The sequence below is a fragment of the Glandiceps talaboti genome, chromosome 12, assembly GCF_964340395.1.
Source record: "Glandiceps talaboti chromosome 12, keGlaTala1.1, whole genome shotgun sequence".
NCBI lineage: Eukaryota > Metazoa > Hemichordata > Enteropneusta > Spengelidae > Glandiceps > Glandiceps talaboti.
The window spans coordinates 5,440,353-5,463,757 of record NC_135560.1 but is presented as its reverse complement, the minus strand read 5'-3'; the positions used below and the strand labels follow the sequence as shown (position 1 = coordinate 5,463,757).

Here is a 23,405-nt window from a genome sequence, read left to right as displayed (position 1 = left end):
TGAATTGTTTAACACGAAACGAAGATTACACAGTTTCTAACATTGTTTTTGTACATTCTGAGTACAATGAAGTGTTATTGGAGAAACACAACAGCTGCAAGGCCTTGTATATTGAATACATGTATGCACATTCAATTTAGGGACCGGTCAATTTCTTCGGCCTGGGGGGCGTCGGATTTATAGGGGGGGGGGGGTCACCCTGTTTTTGAAATTAGCAGTAGTGGGGGGGGGTCATGTTGTTTTCAAAATTGTGGATAGGGGGTCATTGTGTTTTGGATTGTGATGGAAGAAAAAAAATCCTTTTTATACAATGGCATATAGCCTTGTCTGAAATGTGGTAATGTAATTATTTGTTCTTATCCCTGTTTCTTACATGAATTCTTTAATATTACTTATTAGTTCAAACATAACTATACAAATACATATACATGTATTACCTAGCTACCACACTAGTTACAGAACATGTCATGTAAATGTAGTCAATAATTATAATTATGAGAGTGCTAACCCAGGATCTTATAAAGTTGATGCAAGACAATCAAGCAGTCCACACTGAGTCACGATCATAAAATACCTGTCATGTGAATATTATATATGGGGGGGGGGGGGTCCATCATGTTTTAGAATTAAGTGATATGAGGGTTCAGCCTGTTTTTGGTTTTACAGATAGGGGGGTCAGTGACTTTTTGTCGGCCCGATTTAAGAATCCACCCCCTCCCCAGGCTGGAGAAACTGACCGGTCCCTCATCACAGCATGTCATATTTTAGACGTTTTTAATAGCGTCGGATATGACCGGCTATCCACTCTGTTGTGTGTTTTGTATTGCAAAATTATAACGCACAGGCGACCACGGTATGAGTTACCATTAGAGTCACTTCCTGTTGCTCGAGAAAAATCGATTAAAATAACTAAATCATTTTTATATTTCTTTCCACAGAGCTTTACTTATTCGTTACCATAGCACTAGTTGTTTTGTCTTGTGTGACAACAGCGTTGACATTAAATTTACACTTTCGTGGCGCAATGATAAGAAGAGCGCCGCCTTGTTTGAGGGCGCTCGCCTTTCGCGGGCTAGCAAAGATTCTCCGCACAGAAGCGCGCTTGAAGATCACACGACGGTCTAGTCAAAGCCTTCGACGACGCCTTTCTCTGAACCTACTGACAAGAAGGAAGAGAGCAGAGAAAAGGCACAAAATTGCTCAATCCCAAAACGAGTATAGTCGTTGTAAAACACAAAATGAGCTTTTGAATCTACAGTCAGAATTGATGAACAATGGTAACTGTGTGGGAAGCGACAACGACACTTCACTGTATTCCGATTCGAACCATTACGACATTGCCTGTGAACATTCGGGGAACAATGCAGAGGACCAAGTGTATAGAAAATGGTTACAAGAATGGAAAGAAATTGCAAGACTTCTTGATCGAATGTTTTTGTGGATATACGGACTGATCGTGATCTCGCTCACATTAGGAATAGTTGTGTTTTTGACATGTAACCTAGGAGAGGAGTCAAAGGATCAGTTGGGATTCTAGTGTGTTTTTTATAAGTAACCTGGGGGAGGAGTCACAGAATCAGTTGGGATTCTAGCGTGTTTTTTATATGTATCCTAGGGGAGGAGTCATAGAATCAGTTGGTATTCTAGCGTGTTTTTATAAGTAACCTAGGGGAGGAGTCATATAATCAGTTGGGTGCTAGTGTTTTTGACAACCAACCTGGGGGAGGATCAGTTGGGATTCTAATGTCTCCACGTTGAAGTAGTTACCACCACAGGGAATCCAGGAACCGTGTTACAAAATAAAGAAACTAACAAAGAACCATAAATACACAAATAAACAGAATGTGCGTGAGTAAATGAAAATACCATAAATACATGAGTAACTTATCGCTTGTATACTGGGTCCGTATATTAAACTCTGTTACTATAGGTTTCTGTGCAAAACAAAACTTTGGCTGCATATATGGAAACATTTATTTGTTCGAATTGTTTGTTTATTATTTTTTTATTTATTTATTTGTAGCACCGTTCCCGGCTCCTTGTGGTTACCACGAGAGTGTTACAATATAGTACACACGATATATTATTGGAACTTGATAATCACTATTACAGAACATGGTAGAAGTGTTGACAAGGAAGAGTTATTTGATATCGACTTGGTTGTGAAAATTGGGGGGGGGGGCGTATTCAGTCTTTGATGACCACCATGTTGCTTCGCCTTTCAAGCGAAATCATATTTATCCCTTACATTAAGGAGCTTGTTGTTTTTTTCTGTTCCAAATTCAGATGCTTTGGTAAATGAATTGAATGGCTCGTCCTTTTAGAAATATTTGAAGGAAAGCAACAAAACAAAATTATTCTAGCACAGCACTCAAAGTACGTTAGACTAATTCCATGACAATATCACAAATTGTCACTATTGTAAACTTTATGAATATTAGAGAAATTAGAAGGCCATCACGTAACTTTCATATCTTATATGAATTCTAAAACTGTAAATATCACCCTATTTTGAAGAATCCAGTCTTCATAATTGCCAAGAATTTGAAATTTTAAAGTTTAAACTAGATGGTAAAGTGTTGAGTTGAAATTTAGTCACTTTAGCGGTATTAGCCTCGATTTAGATTAAAATGTACTATGCAGAATCATGACGTCATTTTCTGCATCATTATCATACAAAGGTGAGTGGGTAAGTGATAATAGAAAGTGTAATTAATATTATGTAACTAAAAATGCTTGATTTTAGATTTACATAACTATTAAAACGACCCTCTTATTTTTTAACAAAAAAAAATCAAAATCACTTTTTGTAGAATAGTTGTGTCAACAGTTATTAACTACTTATCATACATTTCTTACCACTGTTTTCATAATTAGTTGATTTTTAGAGACATTATTTCTTAAATCATACAAACCTGCAAATAATAGTGAACAACTACTAACGACAACAAATTCCTATCACAGTAATTTCAGATTGAGTGTAAGTAAATATTTCAAATCGCTTTAGCAAGAAATGAACTAAACAAGCATACACAACCAATATATGCATAGTAAACTGTGTCCCTAGCAAGTGCATTGTAACTTGAAACATTCTTTATAAAGTGAAAAATTACTACATTAAAAAGTGTCAAAGTGCTAAAACCAGATATAAACTGAACGCCTTCCATAAGGGCAAACTTTTAGTTTGTTGTTCCTTCACGCCATGTCGCAAAAAACATTCTGCACTACCAGACATGATATTCTATATCCACTAGTTACTACATCAATAGATAAAACGTAGCTTCAGAACTCCGGCTGACACGTTGTGCATATCTGCTTCTGCAAATGTTTTGCGTATTTTCAACTCGCCGTACCTTTCAGTAGTCCACCATTATAGATGCTGTAAAAATGTAAACCTCACCTGACATCTCAAATTTCACAAAAAGAAGAATGCTTATGTGTTTGATCATAGTGAAAGAAATTGGCAAAGTCTTTGTGTAATGGTCCGTTCCAGAATTTTCTGAAGAAAGACAAGTAATTTGACAGGGATTTTGAAGCTGACCTGGTTTGACCGACCATCTGCCCAACGAAGTACAAAAGAGATTTTCAATTTTGATTGAGAATGAAACAGTGAAAGGATCATACAAATTTATCTCTGCATATTATCCAGCATGATTGCCAACAGATGGCTCACCGTAGCTAGAGTTTTTTTATAGATCTAATTACTCAAAATATGCAATTACTTTATCAAAACTGAAAAGTACATCAATAATATTTTAAAGACAGATGCGCTTTGGTATCGCAAGTGCATGTACCAAATTATATTGAATTTGAAGCATGCAATCTTAGGATATAGCCTAATAACCGAAAATTATTAATTAAATAAATTGTTCATTATTATTCATGGGATCTAATCACTTTTTGCCATTACCCTACAAACTACGTGCACCAAATTTCGTTTGAATTGAGCCATCCGTTTCTGAGAAAATGGTGATACAGACACACAGGCAGACACACAGACTTTTCATCCCCAATATATAACTTTTCTTACGGAATGTAAAAGTCATGCTGTAAATGACACTCTAGGTGATTTCATATTGTATAGGACACTTGACACTTTCCACACTCTGGGAAACATTATACAATAACAAGTCAATAAACATGAATACATAAACATGATTTACACTACTAGTTAATAGAGATTTACATTGGTACTCAATTATAAACCAATACCCCAAGATTTACTCTGTTTTGTGTTGCCAAACAGTATAGGGTATATTTGGATGGTATTATTAGATTCCACACTGAAACATTGCCTGTTGAAGGCTAGTAGCCTGATGGTAAGAAGTCAAAAGATTTTACTGCTTTTTGTGATCCTTATAAGTTAGTACTCCATAGGAAAGGCTGAACAGTTTTAAGGAATTCTTCACACACACTACATGAACAATATCTACCATTGGGTCGCACAATCTATCGAAGCCAAGGGTGTGGAAGAATGCTTTTAATGCTTTAACAAATCCTCCTTTATCCCAGCTGCTGCAAAACTTACTAAACATGAATATATCACAAATAAAGATACCTTTTAATGTTTTATGGTTAATTTCAATTTTAAAAGTCGCCAATGTTTAATATTTTTAATATTATAGTCTTGTATTTTAAATAATTGTACATTTTTGTGTGTTCTGTATTCTGTTATATCATCTTTTTATTACCTTATGATGTTTTGCCTTGTGCCAAAGATGAATTTGTCTTTTGTATAGATTCTAAAAGCTATATATATATATTATAGTGACCTCATGGATGCAAATCGGTATTTATTTTGTATTTCTTATTCGTAAAACAACTTTACTTTGTTGGTTACTTAACAAAAGAATGTGAAATATTACCAAGTCAATATTTGTAAATCAATTGCCAAAGATTAAAAGATGTGTAAAATGTCTGTTATTGTAAGTAGAATATCAAACTTTTCAGACACTTTCTAGCTTTTTGCAGCGTATCGAACTACATATATGGATTTTTGTATATACTGTTTCACATTGTTTTGTCAAGTAGGGAAAACATAGCAAAGTTAACGTTGTTTTATGAATAACAAATCCATAATAAGTACCGATTTGTCATCTACATGGCCACCACTTTAAGACACATAGACTAGAAATAATAATGATGAAGAAATGTTCGTAATATTGAATAATCCGGTTGTTGAAACAGTTTTGACATCACTAATATTTTGTACTACCCGTATTGCCATACCATTGTAGAGTGATGGCATTTTATTGTGAACTGTAATGGTGCCATCATGTGCTATGTAAACGATGAGTTTGTTATGTCAACAATTGTCATTATAGGCGAAAAAAATTGTGTTTCCAATAACTTGATGGTAGGCAGGTAGGTAGGTAGGATTTTATGTCATTTATTTTATTTTAGTTTAGTTTGTTCTTTTTTGATTGTTTTTAGTTTTAAAAATATTGCTTCGACACAAAGCCAAAGGAATTGTTGGTTAGTATATCATTTGTGTGATAGTCTGATGATGAACGCTCGGGAAAGAAAACAGACGTATATATGAAGGTCAAAAAGACTGAAGTTCTCCTCATATTTTTTACAAATGTTAAAAAAGTGTTTAGGGTCGGCGGTTATTGGAAACATGTACACACTACTTTCGTTTATTTGGATGTAAATAATGAATTCCAATCATATAAATATTGCTTCCTCAAATAATAAAATACAACCCCACGAACGTTTCTTCTTCAAACAGAACACCCGTTTCGTACTTTTATTTACTCTAAAATACAGATGGTGCAGAGTGTGATATGTGAAAACAATACTCAGTAGATAGATATACGCGAAATGTGAAATAGTATTGGTTTTGGAATCTTTTTAAAGTGACCTGTATTAATACCATAAGAGTATTCACCAAGTGTATTCGCCTATCAAAACGACACATCTCTGTAACGGAGAAGATAGAATGCACTTGAGTAAATGAAAAGAAATAGCAATCATTTTGTTCGTATTTCCCGGCACAACCAGCAGGTTGTCCTTGATTTTGACTTTTCCTCATAAACGATTGCTTCTTAAGTTGTATTTTTAATATATTCATAATCTGTGCAGAACGGCCATAGTTGGTGGAAACAAATCACTAAAATTTTAAAAGTGTTTGTCCACTTGTTAGAAGAGTACCACGAGTTTGTCCACTTGTTAGAAGAGTACCACGAGTTTGTCCACTTGTTAGAAGAGTACCACGAGTTTGTCCACTTGTTAGAAGAGTACCACGAGTTTGTCCACTTGTTAGAAGAGTACCACGAGTTTGTCCACTTGTTAGAAGAGTACCACGATGAGGCGTCCATGGTTTTACCGCATTTCTGCTACTCATCAACGGTTTCATTTCGTATGTAAAATCAATCGGTGAAAAAATATTCTATCATGCCAAAAGATCAATCTACATCAAATGCTTGTTTCAAAAGACGTGTCTTCAGTGTTTGTGCTTGGAAGTGTCCAGATTTGATGTTTGCCTTTCGTCCAATGGAGTTCCAAAGTTTAGGAGCACAATTTGCACTATATTTGTCGTTGGTATGTAAATTTGGAATAGATCACAAATGTTTAAGTTATTGTACGTAATAATAATAATAATAATAATAATAATAATAATAATAATAATAATAATAATAATAATAATAATAATAATAATAAGATGATGATTTGTAATGCGCCTCATCTCCGAAGAGCTCGAAGCGCAGAGGAAGAGTGGATACAGAAATAGTTAATGGAAATGTGAATTCAAGGTAATGTGTATTAAATAAAATGAGAAAGAAAAACAGTTATTAGCAGTTGAAGAGGTGGGTTTTGAGAGAATGTCTGAAGGTTCCATGAAGTAGGGCCAATGTAAGAGAAGGATCTTTCACCAAATTTTGGTTGACACCCTTGGAACACAGAGAAGACGACAATCAGGAGACGAGCGAAGTGGTCTTCGAGGAATGTATTGATATGTGCAATAACAAACGTTTTAGACTCTAGCGTTTCAAATCATCCATTTAAATACCATCCATCAAGAAGATCATAATCTCACACTAGGGCATTCTATGGAAACAAATTACGCCATGCTAGAATTGGTCAACGACGTTTCAAGGATACAGTTCATCGATAAGTCCATCAAGAAGATCAGTAATACTCTGAGCCTCATATTAGGGAACCTATCAACTAGTAATAACATAGACCCATGACTTCAACACAAGGGGTTATGGTGATACAGACGAAAAGTACAGTGTTATTAGCCCCAACTTGCACCATCCGGAGGAGGTTATAGAAATTTCCTGAGTCCGTCTATCTGTCCAACCGGTCATCTCTAAATGTTACCCGTTATACGTACATAAACACCATTCAAGTGTCTACACCAATGTTGTCAAACAAAAGCTATATGGCCAGAATGACCCTACTTGCCATTGGTGGACATCCCCATTGGTGTTATTTGCCATTTTATATTGATTTCATGGAATTTGATCAACTATAATTATTTTTTATTTATTGTTTGGCTCAAGCTCAAGGCCCATAAAAGAAATACACCAGGAATTTACAAGAAAATACCAAACTAATACAAAAAAAGCAAATAGTGATATAAATCAATAAAGAATATCTCTCCGGTGCCTGCACTGGAGAGAGTCATGGTACAAACATGAGTAAAACACTGCACATAAACATTACTACTATCTAAAACTCTCTTGACAAAATTATAAACACTTTTCCGGACAAGTTCACCAAAAGACAAAGCTGAGTAACAAACAAATACAGAACTAATACTACCTAATAATACCGCCTGGACAAATAAAAAAAAACATTCTAAAACAATTATTATACGCAACTCTAACTTCGTTGTATTTTCTCAACTTAAATTAGACCACAGATGACAACAGTATAAATTAGAACAAAAAGACTTCAATAACCTAACCTTAACTTCACTAGAACAAAAGGCAAAATTCCTGCATAGAAAGTTACCACGTACGTAAAGTAATCACATTTGTATAGTAATATCATCATCATCCATGAAGCTACTGAGAACAAATACACCCAGATATTTGTACGAGTCGACAAACGAAAGCTCATTGTCATTCAAAAAAATAACAGGGGTGTTTAAAAGCTTTAATGTTTTTGGTTATGACAACCATACAAACCTTTTTACATGAATAAGCTTTTGTAAGCCATTGCTAGAGGGGCTGAAGACAATTAAATCATCGGCATATAAAATGTGATTCAAAAGTCTACTACTAATCAGACATCCAACCTTATGAGAAGACAAAAATTAACGTGGAGATAAAAGCTCCCCTTGGCGAACGCCATTAAGAACAATATGAATGTCTAATAAATAATACGATCCATAAATAATGTAATATATCCGATCATATTTGTCAATCTCTATTCAGTTACACACCAAAGCATCGATTACCAGAGAAGTAAACTGAAAGCTCTTCAAAAAAAATATTATGTCTCGTCAAATATCAGAGCTGCAGAAGAAGCGTGATCTACGCAGCGTAAACATTGTGTAAGTGAATATTACTCGGTTAATAGATGAGACTCAGAGTCCTAATTATATTGTAATTGAATATTACAAATGCATTTGGGACAAGATACCTGCAATAAAAGTATATGAGTTCTTAATACATTAGTTTTACGATGTCACAATAATAGGTTTACCATGCGTTTTTCTCAACAGTTGTCTGTTGTAAAATATCATTCCTGTAATGAATCTGTCAATTTGTACCAGCTACAGAGAGACCTCGAGGATATCCACCGCCGATATACTTGGTTAATATTCTAATTTTAATACGTCAGTAAGCTTAAGGTCACTGGGGTTAAACAGCAACACAGTACAGACGCAACTGCAGGATCATCTCACTAATGGCGTGGTTGTTTACGTTTGTGGTGATAGTGGGTAAGTAAAGAAACTAATTAAATACGTGATATTGTTAACATGACATGGTGTCATTGTGTTTGGGTGATCATAAAGGACAGGGTTTTTTTTAACTTAAAAACAACGTGTTTTTCACAAAAGTCAAGAATATGCTAGTATCACAGGATCCCGTAGGGAAGAAGACAGTAACAGACCTTGAGACTCTTCTTTACGACATGCACATACTATGTCGGGTTTGTTAATGGTCTATTTAGACAAGATCCGTTTGGATTTTACTTTGTAACGTATGTTTTGTATTCCAGACGTATGTTTGTGTCGCACTCCCATATATTTCCATAAAGTTATGCAATACATATCCCCAAACGAACGAACGAACTAACGAACGAACGAACGACAATACATAGCTAGCGGCTGTATGCATACTGCCTATAGGCTAGATTTTTGAAACGAACTGTTTGTTTTCAAAACTACACACTATACTAGATCAAGAGTATTAGTACTAATTTAAAAATCAGACGCTTGGAGTAAAGGCTCTCCAGTAGGGTTTGTAAACGAAGGCATTACCAGTTATATTCGAAAGAACAGACACTCGTGCAGGGTCTATGGTGAAAATAATTACCTTTGACAGCTGTGATCTTCAGATCTGAGAACTCAGAATATATAAATTAGATATTGTTATCCGTGTTATATTTCAATGTAGAAATAAACATTTAACATCATCACTAAAACAACGCTGGGGAGAAAACTTGATGTTTATTGCACGAGACCGTGTCTTTACAAAAATAACGTTAACGCCGTCAGAATTTAAAATGTTTAAAGTGTTGCCCGACAGGTCGTGGTTTCATTTCTTATTCAGTTGTCTCTGTTAGTTATTCACTGTTGTTTTGAATGTAGCATTGTATACGAGAGAGAGAGAGAGAGAGAGAGAGAGAGAGAGAGAGAGAGAGAGAGAGAGAGAGAGAGAGAGAGAGAGAGAGAGAGATATATATATATATATATATATATATATATATATATATATATATATATATATATATATAGTTATTTTGACCTCATGTTTCCCTATTTGCATACTAATAAGTCAGATGTATTAGTCAGATAGTATTGAAAACATGATAGATGTGTCAAAAATGTGTGGCTACTGTTATTATGATTGTGTTATTTGTAACTCTATTTGATGCAGTACCAGCTGCAATAGCAAAGTTTAGTACAGATAAACTGGTGAAAAATCTGCTGCATAATGATCATTATCAGAAAATTATTCGTCCTGTGGAAAACAGTTCAACAGCCGTGATAGTCAAACATCGTATGACTCCTGTCCAGATTATCGACCTGGTGAGTAACAACGCATGCTGGGCGTAATATTTGCAATCTGGGGTATTTGTCTTTAATTCTGTGGGTTTCAGGTCTCTTCTCATGATATATATTTTATTTCATTTATTTTATTTATTTCAATTTACTATATTTTGTATTATTTTGGCATGTTTTTGGTATCATGAACCTGGCTTCCATTTTTGTTTCTTTCAGTAGCCTGTCTACAGTGTAGTCTCTGATTCTGCATAGCTGACTCAATAACCGCAAAGCAAAATCACAAGCCATGCTGTTGACAGGCTATCCTCGGATATACTCTTCTAAATACCTTTAGATGTTATTCCCCAATATTTTTCTTTGTTCATCCAAGGAAAATACGAGAGACCTAAGGGGCATTTGTCACTACGAGTCGCTAACCCTTAGGTCACAAATATTTTCCTGCTGATTGGAGAAAAGTATTGGAGAACAACATAATTATACCAGCGGCAGTAATACCAAAGAAAAGAAGGGGGAAGTAATGGCAATTTTGAATGTTTTGACTCATATTTCGAAAACAGCAGAACTAGTGATGTACATGTATACACGCGTTGTCGTGAAATAGACGCGCATTGACATTGTCATGCTGTAGAACGACCAGAGCATATATTCCATATTTTTTTTGTTAAACTTGGCTCGTGCAGGGTATAATGCCTCTTGTACCTTTCATTTTTACATATGTCAACTGTTGTGTACAGTACAGGCAAACAATTTGTTTCAATTTAGTCCATCTATCATCTGCTTCATTACTTACACTAAATGTGGCCATGTTTGATACGTCATTATACTCGCTGTTTAGAGAAGGACGTCAAACCGGTGTACACACAGACGATTTAATAGTACACAGACTATGGATGCATTAGCAGAATTAACCGTACTTTTCAACGGGCGAAAATATCGGAGAATAGCGAAACAGTAAAATGGAATTTGATATAACTTGAGTTTGATGTCATTATCATTTTTTTCCACACTAGCAACAAAGCACACGAAATGTACAATTAGGGCTGATACTGGTAACACGGTGTCATTTCACAAATTGCATATTACTTTTATAGTTAGGTTTGTGATATTTCGAATAATTACATTACATTCCGGCTTTCACGCATCCTATCTTAATAAATTCACTGAATATAAAAGACTAATATAGTATACTTTACTAACCAGTAACCTAATACACCTTCAGTAAATTGTGACATGTTTCAACTGGCCCCGTTGAAGACAATTTCAGATCTTTCGCATTTATTGGGATCAATATATCGTTTGCTAAAAATTATAGTTATTGCATTATTATGTATCTAATGAGATGAAGAGTGACATATAACACTAATTGACAATTACTGCCATATGCCATTCACGCTTCACAGAGATATGAAAGGAAGTGAATAAGGAGGTTAGATTGGCTATCAGGAATGCTAAACTCAAGCACAAAAACAGAATAGAATCAAAGTTTACCCAGGGTAACTTTCGTATGGCTTGGCAGGGAATCAAGAATATGGCAGCTGTTAATTTAAAACTCGGAAACAAAACATACCAAAGTCACTCTTGAAGGTGTAACCGACATTGAGTTACCAAATGTCTTTAACAAATTCTTTACCCGTTTTGAGACCCATGATTTCTCTTCAGAAATTACAAATATGAAAACGTCGTTACTGTCTGAAAACACCATGTTAATTAATGAGGCACAAGTTGCCAAATTCTTGAAATTGATTAATGTGAACAAATGTCCAGGCCCTGATGGGATTTGTGGTCGTACTCTTAAATTCTGTGCAGACCAGCTAAGTGGCGTACTTCAACACCTTTTCCAAATCTCCCTAGACACTTCTATCATACCAGCAATGTGGAAGTCTTCAAAAGTCATTCCAATTCCTAAAAGAAGTAATTCAAAAGTACCTAACGATTTCAGGCCCGTGGCCCTTACTTCACTTGTGATGAAAACACTTGAAAAAATTATGAAATCATTCATCTAATCCATGACAGCGGATATGTTAGATCCTCTACAATTTGCCTATAGAACAGGAAGAGGTGTTGATGATGCAAAGCTGTACATCCTTAATGAGTTATACAAACATCTTGAGAAACCCGGTGCTCATGCCAGAATACTATTTGCAGACTTTTCGTCAGCCTTTAATACCGTGCAGCCTCACATCCTAGCGAATAAACTTCTTTCAAACTTTAAGCTCAATAACCAAATGGTACTATGGGTAATCAATTTCCTCAACAACAGATCTCAAAGGGTTTTTGTCAACGGTCATCTGTCGGATTCGCTTCAAACTTGTACTGGCTCTCCTCAGGGATGTGTATTGTCTCCGCTGCTCTATATCCTTTATACAGATGACTGCAGAAGTAAACATGATGGCCGTCATCTTGTAAAATTTGCAAATGACAGTGCCCTTGTCTCACTTCTGCAGGGGTCAGAACAACATCACGGACCCGCACTAGATGAATTTGTAAACTGGTGCGACAATTCCTATCTGAACTTAAATATATCTAAAACAAAGGATATGATCATCGACTTTAGGAGACAACAACATAGTGTTGAGGAGGCCACAGTACATGGTCAAGTAGTCGAATTAGTACGACAATATCCTTATTTAGGTTCCATCCTTGATGACAAGTTACAATGGGATATAAATACAGAGGCTATTTTGAAAAAGGGTCAGCAGCGTTTGTACTTTCTTCGGAAACTGGCATCTTTTTCAGTAGATAACACCATACTATCATTGTTTTACAAATCTTTCATTGAAAGCATACTAAGCTTTTCTGTTATCTGCTGGTTTTGTAATTTAAATTTGAAGAACAGAAATTCTCTGGAAAGAATTGTCACCATAAGATCAAAAATTATTGGCGTACCACAAAGAAGTCTTTTGTCATTTTACAATCAACAAATCGTGAGAAAGGCTCGTTCAATTTTAGATACAGACCACATTTTAACACATGAATTCGATTTCCTTCCATCAGGAAGACGTCTTAGATGCCCAACTTGCAGGACAAACCGTCATAAGTACTCTTTTATTCCATCCGCTGTGCGGCTTTTAAATAAGACATTTTAGATACTCATTTTGTAGTAAGAATTGTTTTTAATGTTCTGTAACCTCTTATCGTGTGTTTTTTTCTTTGTACCAGTCTGTTGCCTCTTATTTTCCGTCTATATTTGATGTGTATATTTGATGTATGTTCTGTCCGCCAAAATGAATTGCCAATTTGGGATAAATAAAGTTATTGAATTGAATTAAATTGAATTGAATTGAATTGAATTGAAAGATATGATGAATCATGCAGTAGGGTTAATTTATAGCTTAGAAACAGTGTATACGTATATACTGGATGTTGAGTTTGTAGTAAAGTGAATGAGGTAACCATTTTACAACCGTGTGTGATAGATTACTACTGACATGCGCTGTTCATCCTTTCCCCAGTAGGAGATTTAGCTAGATTTTGTCCATTTTGAAAATTCTCAATTGTGGTATCAATGTGTGTTGTTTTTTTTTTCAGGAAGAGAAGGCTCAGATAATAACCCTGAAGAGTTGGTGTGGGCAGGTATGTTCTTGATATTGCTGTAACTGTTGTATCTAGACCATAACAATACAATGAGACTATTTGGTGTAGTCCCCTCCAACATTATGAAAGGTGATGGCAAACTACACTCGTCGACGAAACATTATACTAGTGTTACTGATTACATATTCATAATTTTAGTAAATTACCATATCTTGACCGTATACGTAGTATGCCCCTTTTTGATTAAAAGGTCAGTAAGCTTTACTCAAGGCCATGGAATTCAGGTCAAAGGAGTACACTTAAGTCAGTTAAGAAAACAATACATAACTAGAATTCCCTAGGTTTCCAGTAATTATTTAGCCATTCACATTCATTATATCAATCTGAACTTTAATGTTAATACATGAGTGTACACTAGAGATTGGAGGGAAGCTTGGCACTCCAAAAGGACGAGCGAACGGGACATGTTTATATGAGCTATCAATAGACATTTATTTGCAGCAGTGTGCCATCCCTGTTAGCGAGTTTCACAGACTTATGGTCTTCTAATGAATGTTTTCAGGGCCTCCCGTTGCTTATTATCTTGATCACACGGTGATCACTACGAAAGCGCTGCTATCAACCACTTGTGTAATCTAACACACCAACAAGAATATGTTTAGTCTATCCTAGTAAGTCCCTATAGCCTATTCCATAGATACAGTACGACTGTGATTGCGATCAAAATTATCGTGGTCAACATTTGACGCAATCCATCAATCAAATTCATGCAATCGCTCCCAGACGCTTACTTAAGCGAAATAAATAATTGTGTGTTTCCGATAACATGGCCTAAGAAAATATTTTATTTTGTTGTTTTTTACTCTATTTATTATTTGTTCGTATTTTTAAAAAATATTACTTCAACCCAAAAGCAAATGAATTATTGGTCAGAATACCCAATGTGTGATAATGTTGATGAAATATGTACGTACAGTAGTGGGGTGAGAAAACGGACGTGCCTGAAGGTCAAGACGACAAAGAATTTCTTATCTTTTCCTTTTAATGTTTAAGATCGGCGACTTAAACTATGATCGGTCGGGTTATCGAAAACACGCAACTGTTGTTTCTTTTTGTTTTTAGCCTGTTTTCGTCGCTGTCGTGATACATCGTTAGCTGGTTGTACCTCGAAACATACAGGTTTTTGATAACGACTTTTGGAAATGAGGCTACATTAACCGTTCCAAAACGTAGTCAACACAAACCGAGATTTTAAGTAATGAAGCAAACCTGCTATATTTTATTTTAACATGTAAAAACATGTCTGATAAAACTAACCAACGGTATAAAACGTAGCTAAACTTTCTTGTAGTTATGTGTATCTAATTGCTGTGCAAACAGAATAGAATAGCACTCCGGGATCTCATGAACAGCCACATCTTTGCCTCCCTCAGGAAGATTGTAAGATATTGAGCAGTGTGGCGTCCTGTTACCTGTGACTCTATTTGGCCTCGTCAGATGTCATTGGATGGATCATTCTGAATAGAGACGCTGGTGTGAATAGTGTCGTAAAAAGTTTCCATCAAAAATATGTGTACAGTCGAAAATTTCAGGACCGACTTTCTTTATATTAGGAACAGAAGTTACATTTGACATTATTTTTCTCATGACTTTTCTTTGTCAGGTTTGGACCGATGAATATTTAAAATGGAATCCGAATGATTATGATGGTATAGATGAAATTCAACTACCGATATCAGAGATATGGCAACCCGATATAGTACTTCATGAAAGGTGCGTATACTCTACATGAAAGGTCAGTTGTCAGGGATATAGCAGCCCGATAAAGTACTTCATGAACTACATGAAGGTTGATGTAATAATGTACTTTCAAAATATTATGATTCTGTTTCATACCTACAATGTACACATTTTATTAAAATCGGCTAAACATTGCTAAAGAACTTCTAAATACGAAATTTTGACATTAAGTTACTTAGTGAATGAGCTATGAGATGTCACAAACATATCTTCTTGGACAAATGTTTAGTTAAGTTAATTGTACTTTTGTTTAATTTAATTTAATTTAATTTAATTTAATTTAATTTAATTTATTAATTTTGTTTAGTTTAGTATGTCTAGTCTTGTCTAGTCTCGTCTCGTCGCATCTCAGCTAGTCTTGTCTATCAAATGACAACAATTTTTATTAAATGTTTATTTAAATTGTATTTTTTATCATGATTTGTTCAGAACCACAGAAAAATTTGAAAGACATTATGATACTGACGTCAGAATCAAATCTTCTGGTGAAGTGACAGCGATCCAACCATTCGTATTCAAGTCTAGCTGTTTCATTGATGCCACCTATTTCCCATTTGATGACCAGAAATGTGCCTTCAAGTTTGGTTCCTGGATATACCCTTTGAAGTTAATTGACGTTGTACCTGACAATAGAACTAATTTAAATGACTTTGTGCGAAATAATGAATGGATAATTCTTAATATGGACGTTGAGAGGAGCACTTTGGACTTCCCATGTTGCCCCGAGAGTTTTGCTGAAGTCAAATATACGATTTACCTGAAACGACGATCTTTGTACTATTTGCTCAACATTGTTGTACCTGCCTTCCTGGTATCTTCCCTCGCCGTTATTGCATTCTACTTGCCATCAGATTCGGGGGAAAGAATTACTCTCTGTATATCCAGTATGTTAGCTCTGATGATGTTTCTTTCTGTGGTGTCCGATTTTATGCCGCCAAATTCAGAAAGAATACCCTATATCCGTAAGTCTTCAAATCCCTTATTTTCACATAGCATAATTTGACTGTGTATCACAAATATTGTCAATGCCCTTAGAATAGCAAATACGGAAATGAAGTCCACAAGGAATCGAAATCGTGGCATTTTGTTTTGTCATGTGTACACTGCACTGTTGAACTAAATTGCACACTCCACATGTCAACAGCCTCATTTTAACGCCCAAGATACGAAGCTTTACCTTTCCATACGATTAGTGAGGATTACGTCCTTGGGTTTCATTCGTGGCCTTTTTCATGATATTTAGCTATTAATACTTTCGAACGTATCAAATCATGAAATTAGATCGGCTTATAACAACTACAAGATAGCTATTTGTCCATTATAAAAGCTACAAATTGAAAGTAAAAGTTGTTCTAAGGAAAGAAATACCTTTTAAAAAACGTATAACTACGCCAGGAAACTCAACATTCCACCCCAACTAGTTGAAATAGCACCACTAAATGTCAAGATGTATATTGAACTATAATGACTGTGTTAAATAAATTTTGAATTTTATCTTTAGCAGAGCTATACCTATTCCTTACTATCGTAGTGGTGGCACTGTCATGTGTTACCACAGCAACGACGCTGAACTTACATTTTTGTGGACCTACCATACGAAGAGCACCACCATGTTTAAGGAAGCTCGTCCTAAACTATCTGGCACATGCTATTTGTAACAAGACATCTCTGTACAAGAACTGTGAATCCTGGATGGAAAAACCAAAAAGAGGAAACGGGGAAATTCGTCTTGGGGAGCCTGATAAGATAAGTGAATCTGACCAGAAGCACCATGCCAATAACTTGGAGATTGGAGAAGAAACCAACTATGAAAGGAAGATCTCTGCTGATCAGATCAATGTGGCATTTGAAGGCACTGGTGAAACCTACGAAGAACAACTCTACAAGAAATGGTCACAGGAATGGAAAGAAATTGCCAGAATCCTGGATAGGATGTTTGTCTGGATATACGCCATTTGTGTACTCTCCTTAAACGCTGGATTTGTTTTTTTCCTGAGCAGTCGCGAAGGCAAAGAATAAGTATATGTATGAATATATGTTCTAGTTAAGCAAAAATTACACCCTCTGTGGTGGTAATTTTCATATCCTTCATCAATTTAGGAATTCATGTTTACGATCGCGTGACGACCGTGCGGTCGCCGTCACTGGACTTTCACGGTTGTGTGTGGAATTTTTGACTATTTCCCTGTGACATGAAAAGTACAGTTCAAAGACTTGTTACAATGTATACAACGGTGATATTTTGTTCGATTGACCACAAATTTGGCATTGGAAATGCTGGTTATAGCTCGATCTCTAGTTGTCTGCTAGATTTGTTTACAAGGGGACGTGCAGTGATCACGTGATACAACAAGCAAAAATACGGCTGTTGGTGAAAAATACGCCTGTGTATCTGCAGGGCTCTCGACCAATCAGAAAGCGAGATTGGTGACAGGTGACGTATATGTATATGTTATTTGCCAAATACCGTTCCATATCTTGCTGCGAGAGGTAATTTTTCCGGTAATAACGGAGAGCCGAAGGCGAGCCGTTATACCGGAAAAATTAACTCGAGCAGCAAGATGTGGAACGGTATTTGGCAAATAACATACTTATACGTCACCTGCGACTATGAATTCATTTTTGAGTGTCTAAAAATGCTGTTTCATTTTAAAATAAAATCACTTCCGCGTTATACTGTTGAGCGTAGTATCATGCACCACTCCGATAACTGCAATGCGGTTGTTTACATGTCAGCCTTAACTTTATCATCCAATCAGAGTGCGCGTTTGCTCAGTAGTATGACGTAATGTTTACTATTTGCATATCACTCAGCGATATATTCAAACTTATAACCATCAGCTGAAAAATGAGTGCGTCTTTGTTTTGCGTACTGTATTCCATTAAATGTACATAAATGTTCGTGATATGCTTTGTTGTTCTAGTTAAGCAAAAATTACACCCTCTGTGGTGGTAATTTTCATATCCTTCATCAATTTAGGAATTCATGTTTACGATCGCGTGACGACCGTCCGGTCGCCGTCACTGGACTTTCACGGTTGTGTGTGGAATTTTTGACTATTTCCCTGTGACATGAAAAGTACAGTTCAAAGACTTGTTACAATTCATACAACGGTGACATTTTGTTCGGTTGACAACAAATTTGGCATTGGGAATGCTGGTTATAGCTCGATTTCTAGTTGTCTGCTAGATTTGTTTACTAGGGGACGTGAAGTGATCACGTGATACAACAAGCAAAATACGGCTGTTGGTGAAAAATACGCCTGTGTATCTGCAGGGCTCTCGACCCAATCAGAATGCGAGATTGGTGGCAGGTGACGTATAATCGAAAATATCGGATTCAAATCTGAAAATATTATGATCACTACTTTTCTTAACTCAAATCCTTCGTAAATGGCACTCCGTTGACCCTCGCAAATTCGAAGTAGGTAGAATCACTTCATTGTTTGAGGTTAGCAGTTAAATTCCAACCAGCTGATTCCGACCTGTTTCCACACAAATGGTATTATATTTAAACGTATCTTCTAGGTATAAAGTATATACATGAAGCCTGTGTCCAACAATCAAATATTTCCTTATATTTTTACGGCGTATAATGATATGGCCATGTAATTAGTTAGTACTTTCATCATTCTCTAGTTCCCTGTCCCTAAACTTTTTATGATTCGTATGATAATTGTACATTTTTTTATTTACACCACACACTTACACACGAGTACCGAGGTATAATAAAAAAATGAGAATATAATACTCTTTAATACACCAAATCTTTTACCTGAATCGATATACCTTTACTGTCTGTCTTTTATCGAATAAAACTCTATCTCTTTCAAACCCATTTTCCATACTTTCTATCTATCAATCAATCATGCAATCTTACATTTTACATATTTGGGCTACTTTCTACATTTTTTCTACTTGTTTTCACACTCACTTTCTAAAACTGATATCTTCAATAGAATTGGTTGAAAGTTAAAGGATGAGGTCATCAGTTATAATATTTAACACTACTAAGTACAGGCCCATATTAAAAATCTACAACGATATGATGACATGAAGGTGTTTGCAGAAATGCATGATTGACCACCTTTCACTGCCAATACAAACATCATTTAATATGAATGTATCACCCATTTTGACCCAATGGATTGCCGCTTTTCTCAGTGATAGGCAACAACGTGTTATTCTCGGCAAAGCCAAAGAAGTCTCTGACTGGGCCAAACTGAATGGATCAGTCCCACAAGGTTCATGGTTGGGTCCTTTGCTATTCCTCATTATGATTAACGACCTGAAACCACAAAGTCGGTCACATAAGTTCATGGATAATACCACTTTGTCCGAAACTTTATCAACTAGGAGTAATATGCAACAGGCAATAAACTACACAACTGACTGGTCTAAGGTAAACAATATGAAATTAAATCCAGACAAAACAAAAGACATGATAATCTCATTTAAGAAAGACCAACGAGAAATTCCCCTCACCAAAATAAATGACACAGTCGTCGAGAGAATCACTGTTCAGAAACTTCTCGGGGTAATGATAAATAATACTCTTTCGTGGTCAGATCATGTTGATTATATATACAGTAAAGCATCTAAACGGCTGTATTTTCTTACTCTACACAAGAGATCAGGATTGAGTACTAAGCACTTATTGCTGTACTATACCTCAATTATACGACCAGTTGTAGAATACGCATGTCCACTGTGGCATAATGCACTTACAAGTGACCAAGCACAACAAATTGAGATGGTACAAAAAAGAGCATTCCGGATCATTTTTCCTCAGACATATCCGGAATGTGTCCCTACCAATATCAAAACTCTAACGCAGAGGAGAGATACAATATGCCAATCATTTTTTGGGAAAATATGTATTAGTAATGACAAATTAAATTACTTGATCAATCCAACCTCAACAAGGAAGACCCGTCACTCAAAAAAATATAGTATTCCTAGATGTAGAACCGAACGATTCAAAAACAGTTTCATACCATACGCTTTGTACAATTACCAATGATGGCTTGACAGAATGTTTTTGAGCTTGTATAGACCTTTTTAACAGTAATCAGTATTTTTTTATGTCTTACCTTTCTTTAGCTTTTTAACATTTCATTAGGAATCATTCTTAAACATTTTAGCCTTGCTGTCTGTACTCTTGTAGTCTGTGTTTTCCTGTGTATTTGCGATTTTAAATTGTATGATTTCAACCACCTCTTTGTGTTTGGTTGCAAAATAAAGATAATATTAATAAAATATTAATAACTTTCGATGATGCCAATGATTATCATACATGATTAGTTCAGGATACAGTGCCTCTTTATCACAACTCTCACTAAACCTACAAAAGCCGTAATTATGTGAACATTATTTTATTAGATATACAAAGTTTAAGATATACCAGATAAACGAAACTGTTATTTCTAAGTATCACAATATTGGCTCCAAACAATACAATGATAGATATTTAAACATTATTCCCTCTTTCAGACAAGAACAATTCGAATTGCCCAAGGGGCCTTGTCACTACGAGTCAAAAGACAAGTCATGACAAACCTTAGGTCACGATAATTTCTCCTGCTGAATGAAGAAAATCATTGGGAACAATATAATATACTTTCATCAGGCGCAATTTATGAAAAAACATTACGTTTCAATTATCATGCCATATTTTACTTCGAATCGAAAGCATTCAACATGGCTTGATGATTTCACGATAGATATATGGTATATTGTTGATAAATGAAAGACATTCATCATACGATCCATTAGTTTGACATCTATTGAAGTCTGTCTATGCAATCTATTATAGTCAGACATGTATATGCATATTTCAATGTTTCTATACTTATTTGTTCAATATTCATTTCTAACAGCACATTTAAAAACTAATTGTAATGGTGAATAACATACTACAGCTGAGAGTTCGGTTCATCATAATTCTGTTCGTGTATTTCTTAAACAACTATTAAACTATTGTTTGCACAATCATATTCCTTTTTGTTATTTCTCGGATATTTAAACAGCGATGTTGTACTTCGTTGGACCGTCGAATGTATTCCTGTACAGATGATTGCATTTAATGGTACTCTATATCTTACTTGTCATATCCCTTCTAATCTCAAGGGGCTTTAATATTTTATACACTCATTATTTTACAGTTACTTGTTCACAGCATTCGACTAATTCGAATTCCAAGATGGGCAAATTTGTATGAATGCCACACTACGATCAAGTTATCGTAATACTTACGTACTTTTAAAACGTAGATGCACTCATTACTTTGCATACATCTTAGGGTGGTATGAGTCTGATACGTAGAGGTACATTTATTTTTATTTAATGGATTTTATTCTCTCTAAAAATTATTTAGATTATCGATGACAATTTGCATATTGCAGCCGATAAGCTTACTTACGATCTTCCGTCGAGCTTAGACCTCCGAACGGCATCCTGAGCGAATATAATTAAAATGTTGGAACAAAAATCGCATTATAAGACAAAGTTTACTTATGTTTTAAAGCTAAATTTGATATAACATGTACATCGCAATGTTATAACCGATAATTGTGGTTGAGAAACCACAGCACAGTGTTACCTATAGACACATAGACTAGAAATAATAATGATGAAGTAGAAATATTGTTCGTAACATTGAATAATCTGGTTGTTGAAACAGTTTTGACATCACTAATATTTTGTACTACCCGTATTGCCATATCATTGTAGAGTGATGGTATTTTATTGTGAACTGTAATGGTGCCATCATGTGCTATGTAAACGATGAGTTTGTTATGTCAACAATTGTCTGTATAGGCGAAAAAAATTGTGTTTCCAATAACTTGATGGTAGGCAGGTAGGTAGGTAGGGTTTTATGTCATTTATTTTATTTTAGTTTAGTTTGTTCTTTTTTGATTGTTTTTAGTTTTAAAAATATTGCTTCGACACAAAGCCAAAGGAATTGTTGGTCAGTATATCACTTCTGTGATAGTCTGATGATGAACGCTCGGGAAAGAAAACAGACGTATATATGAAGGTCAAAAAGACTAAAGTTCTCATATTTTTTACAAATGTTAAAAAAGTGTTTAGGGTCGGCGGTTATTGGAAACATGTACACACTACTTTCGTTTATTTGGATGTAAATAATGAATTCCAATCATATAAATATTGCTTCCTCAAATAATAAAATACAACCCCACGAACGTTTCTTCTTCAAACAGAACACCCGTTTCGTACTTTTATTTACTCTAAAATATAGATGGTGCAGAGTGTGATATGTGAAAACAATACTCAGTAGATAGATATACGCGAAATGTGAAATAGTATTGGTTTTGGAATCTTTTTAAAGTGACCTGTATTAATACCATAAGAGTATTCACCAAGTGTATTCGCCTATCAAAACGACACATCTCTATAACGGAGAAGATAGAATGCACTTACTTGCAAATACTTTGTTCGTATTTCCCGGCACAACCAGCAGGTTGTCCTTGATTTTGACTTTTCCTCATAAACGATTGCTTCTTAAGTTGTATTTTTAATATATTCATAATCTATGCAGAACGGCCATAGTTGGTGGAAACAAATCACTAACATTTTAAAAGTGTTTGTCCACTTGTTAGAAGAGTACCACGAGGAGGCGTCCATGGTTTTACCGCATTTCTGCTACTCATCAACGGTTTCATTTCGTATGTAAAATCAATCGGTGAAAAAATATTCTATCATGCCAAAAGGCCAATCCACATCAAATGCTTGTTTCAAAAGACATGTCTTCAGTGTTTGTGCTTGGAAGTGTCCAGATTTGATGTTTGCCTTATGTCCAATGGAGTTCCAAAGTTTAGGAGCACAATTTGCACTATATTTTGTCGTTGGGATGTAAATTTGG

General features: G+C 35.3%; 2 protein-coding genes across 2 annotated transcripts in view; both read left to right on the top strand.

Annotated features, from left to right (window-relative positions):
* LOC144443811 (neuronal acetylcholine receptor subunit alpha-10-like) overlaps positions 1-1,643 on the top strand; it is a 30,667-nt gene extending 29,024 nt beyond the window's left edge. The window contains exon 6 of the mRNA XM_078133359.1: positions 939-1,643. Within this exon, the coding sequence (XP_077989485.1) occupies positions 939-1,537 (599 nt within the window). The 3' untranslated portion in view covers positions 1,538-1,643. The remainder of the gene's footprint in view (positions 1-938) is intronic.
* Positions 1,644-10,024: 8,381 nt separating this feature from the next.
* LOC144443644 (neuronal acetylcholine receptor subunit alpha-10-like) lies at positions 10,025-17,539 on the top strand. Its single transcript, XM_078133187.1, has 5 exons — positions 10,025-10,210; positions 13,715-13,759; positions 15,384-15,493; positions 15,950-16,482; positions 17,025-17,539. The coding sequence occupies exons 1-5, from the start codon at positions 10,025-10,027 to the stop codon at positions 17,537-17,539; spliced, it is 1,389 nt and encodes a 462-aa protein (XP_077989313.1).
* Positions 17,540-23,405: the final 5,866 nt, after the last annotated feature.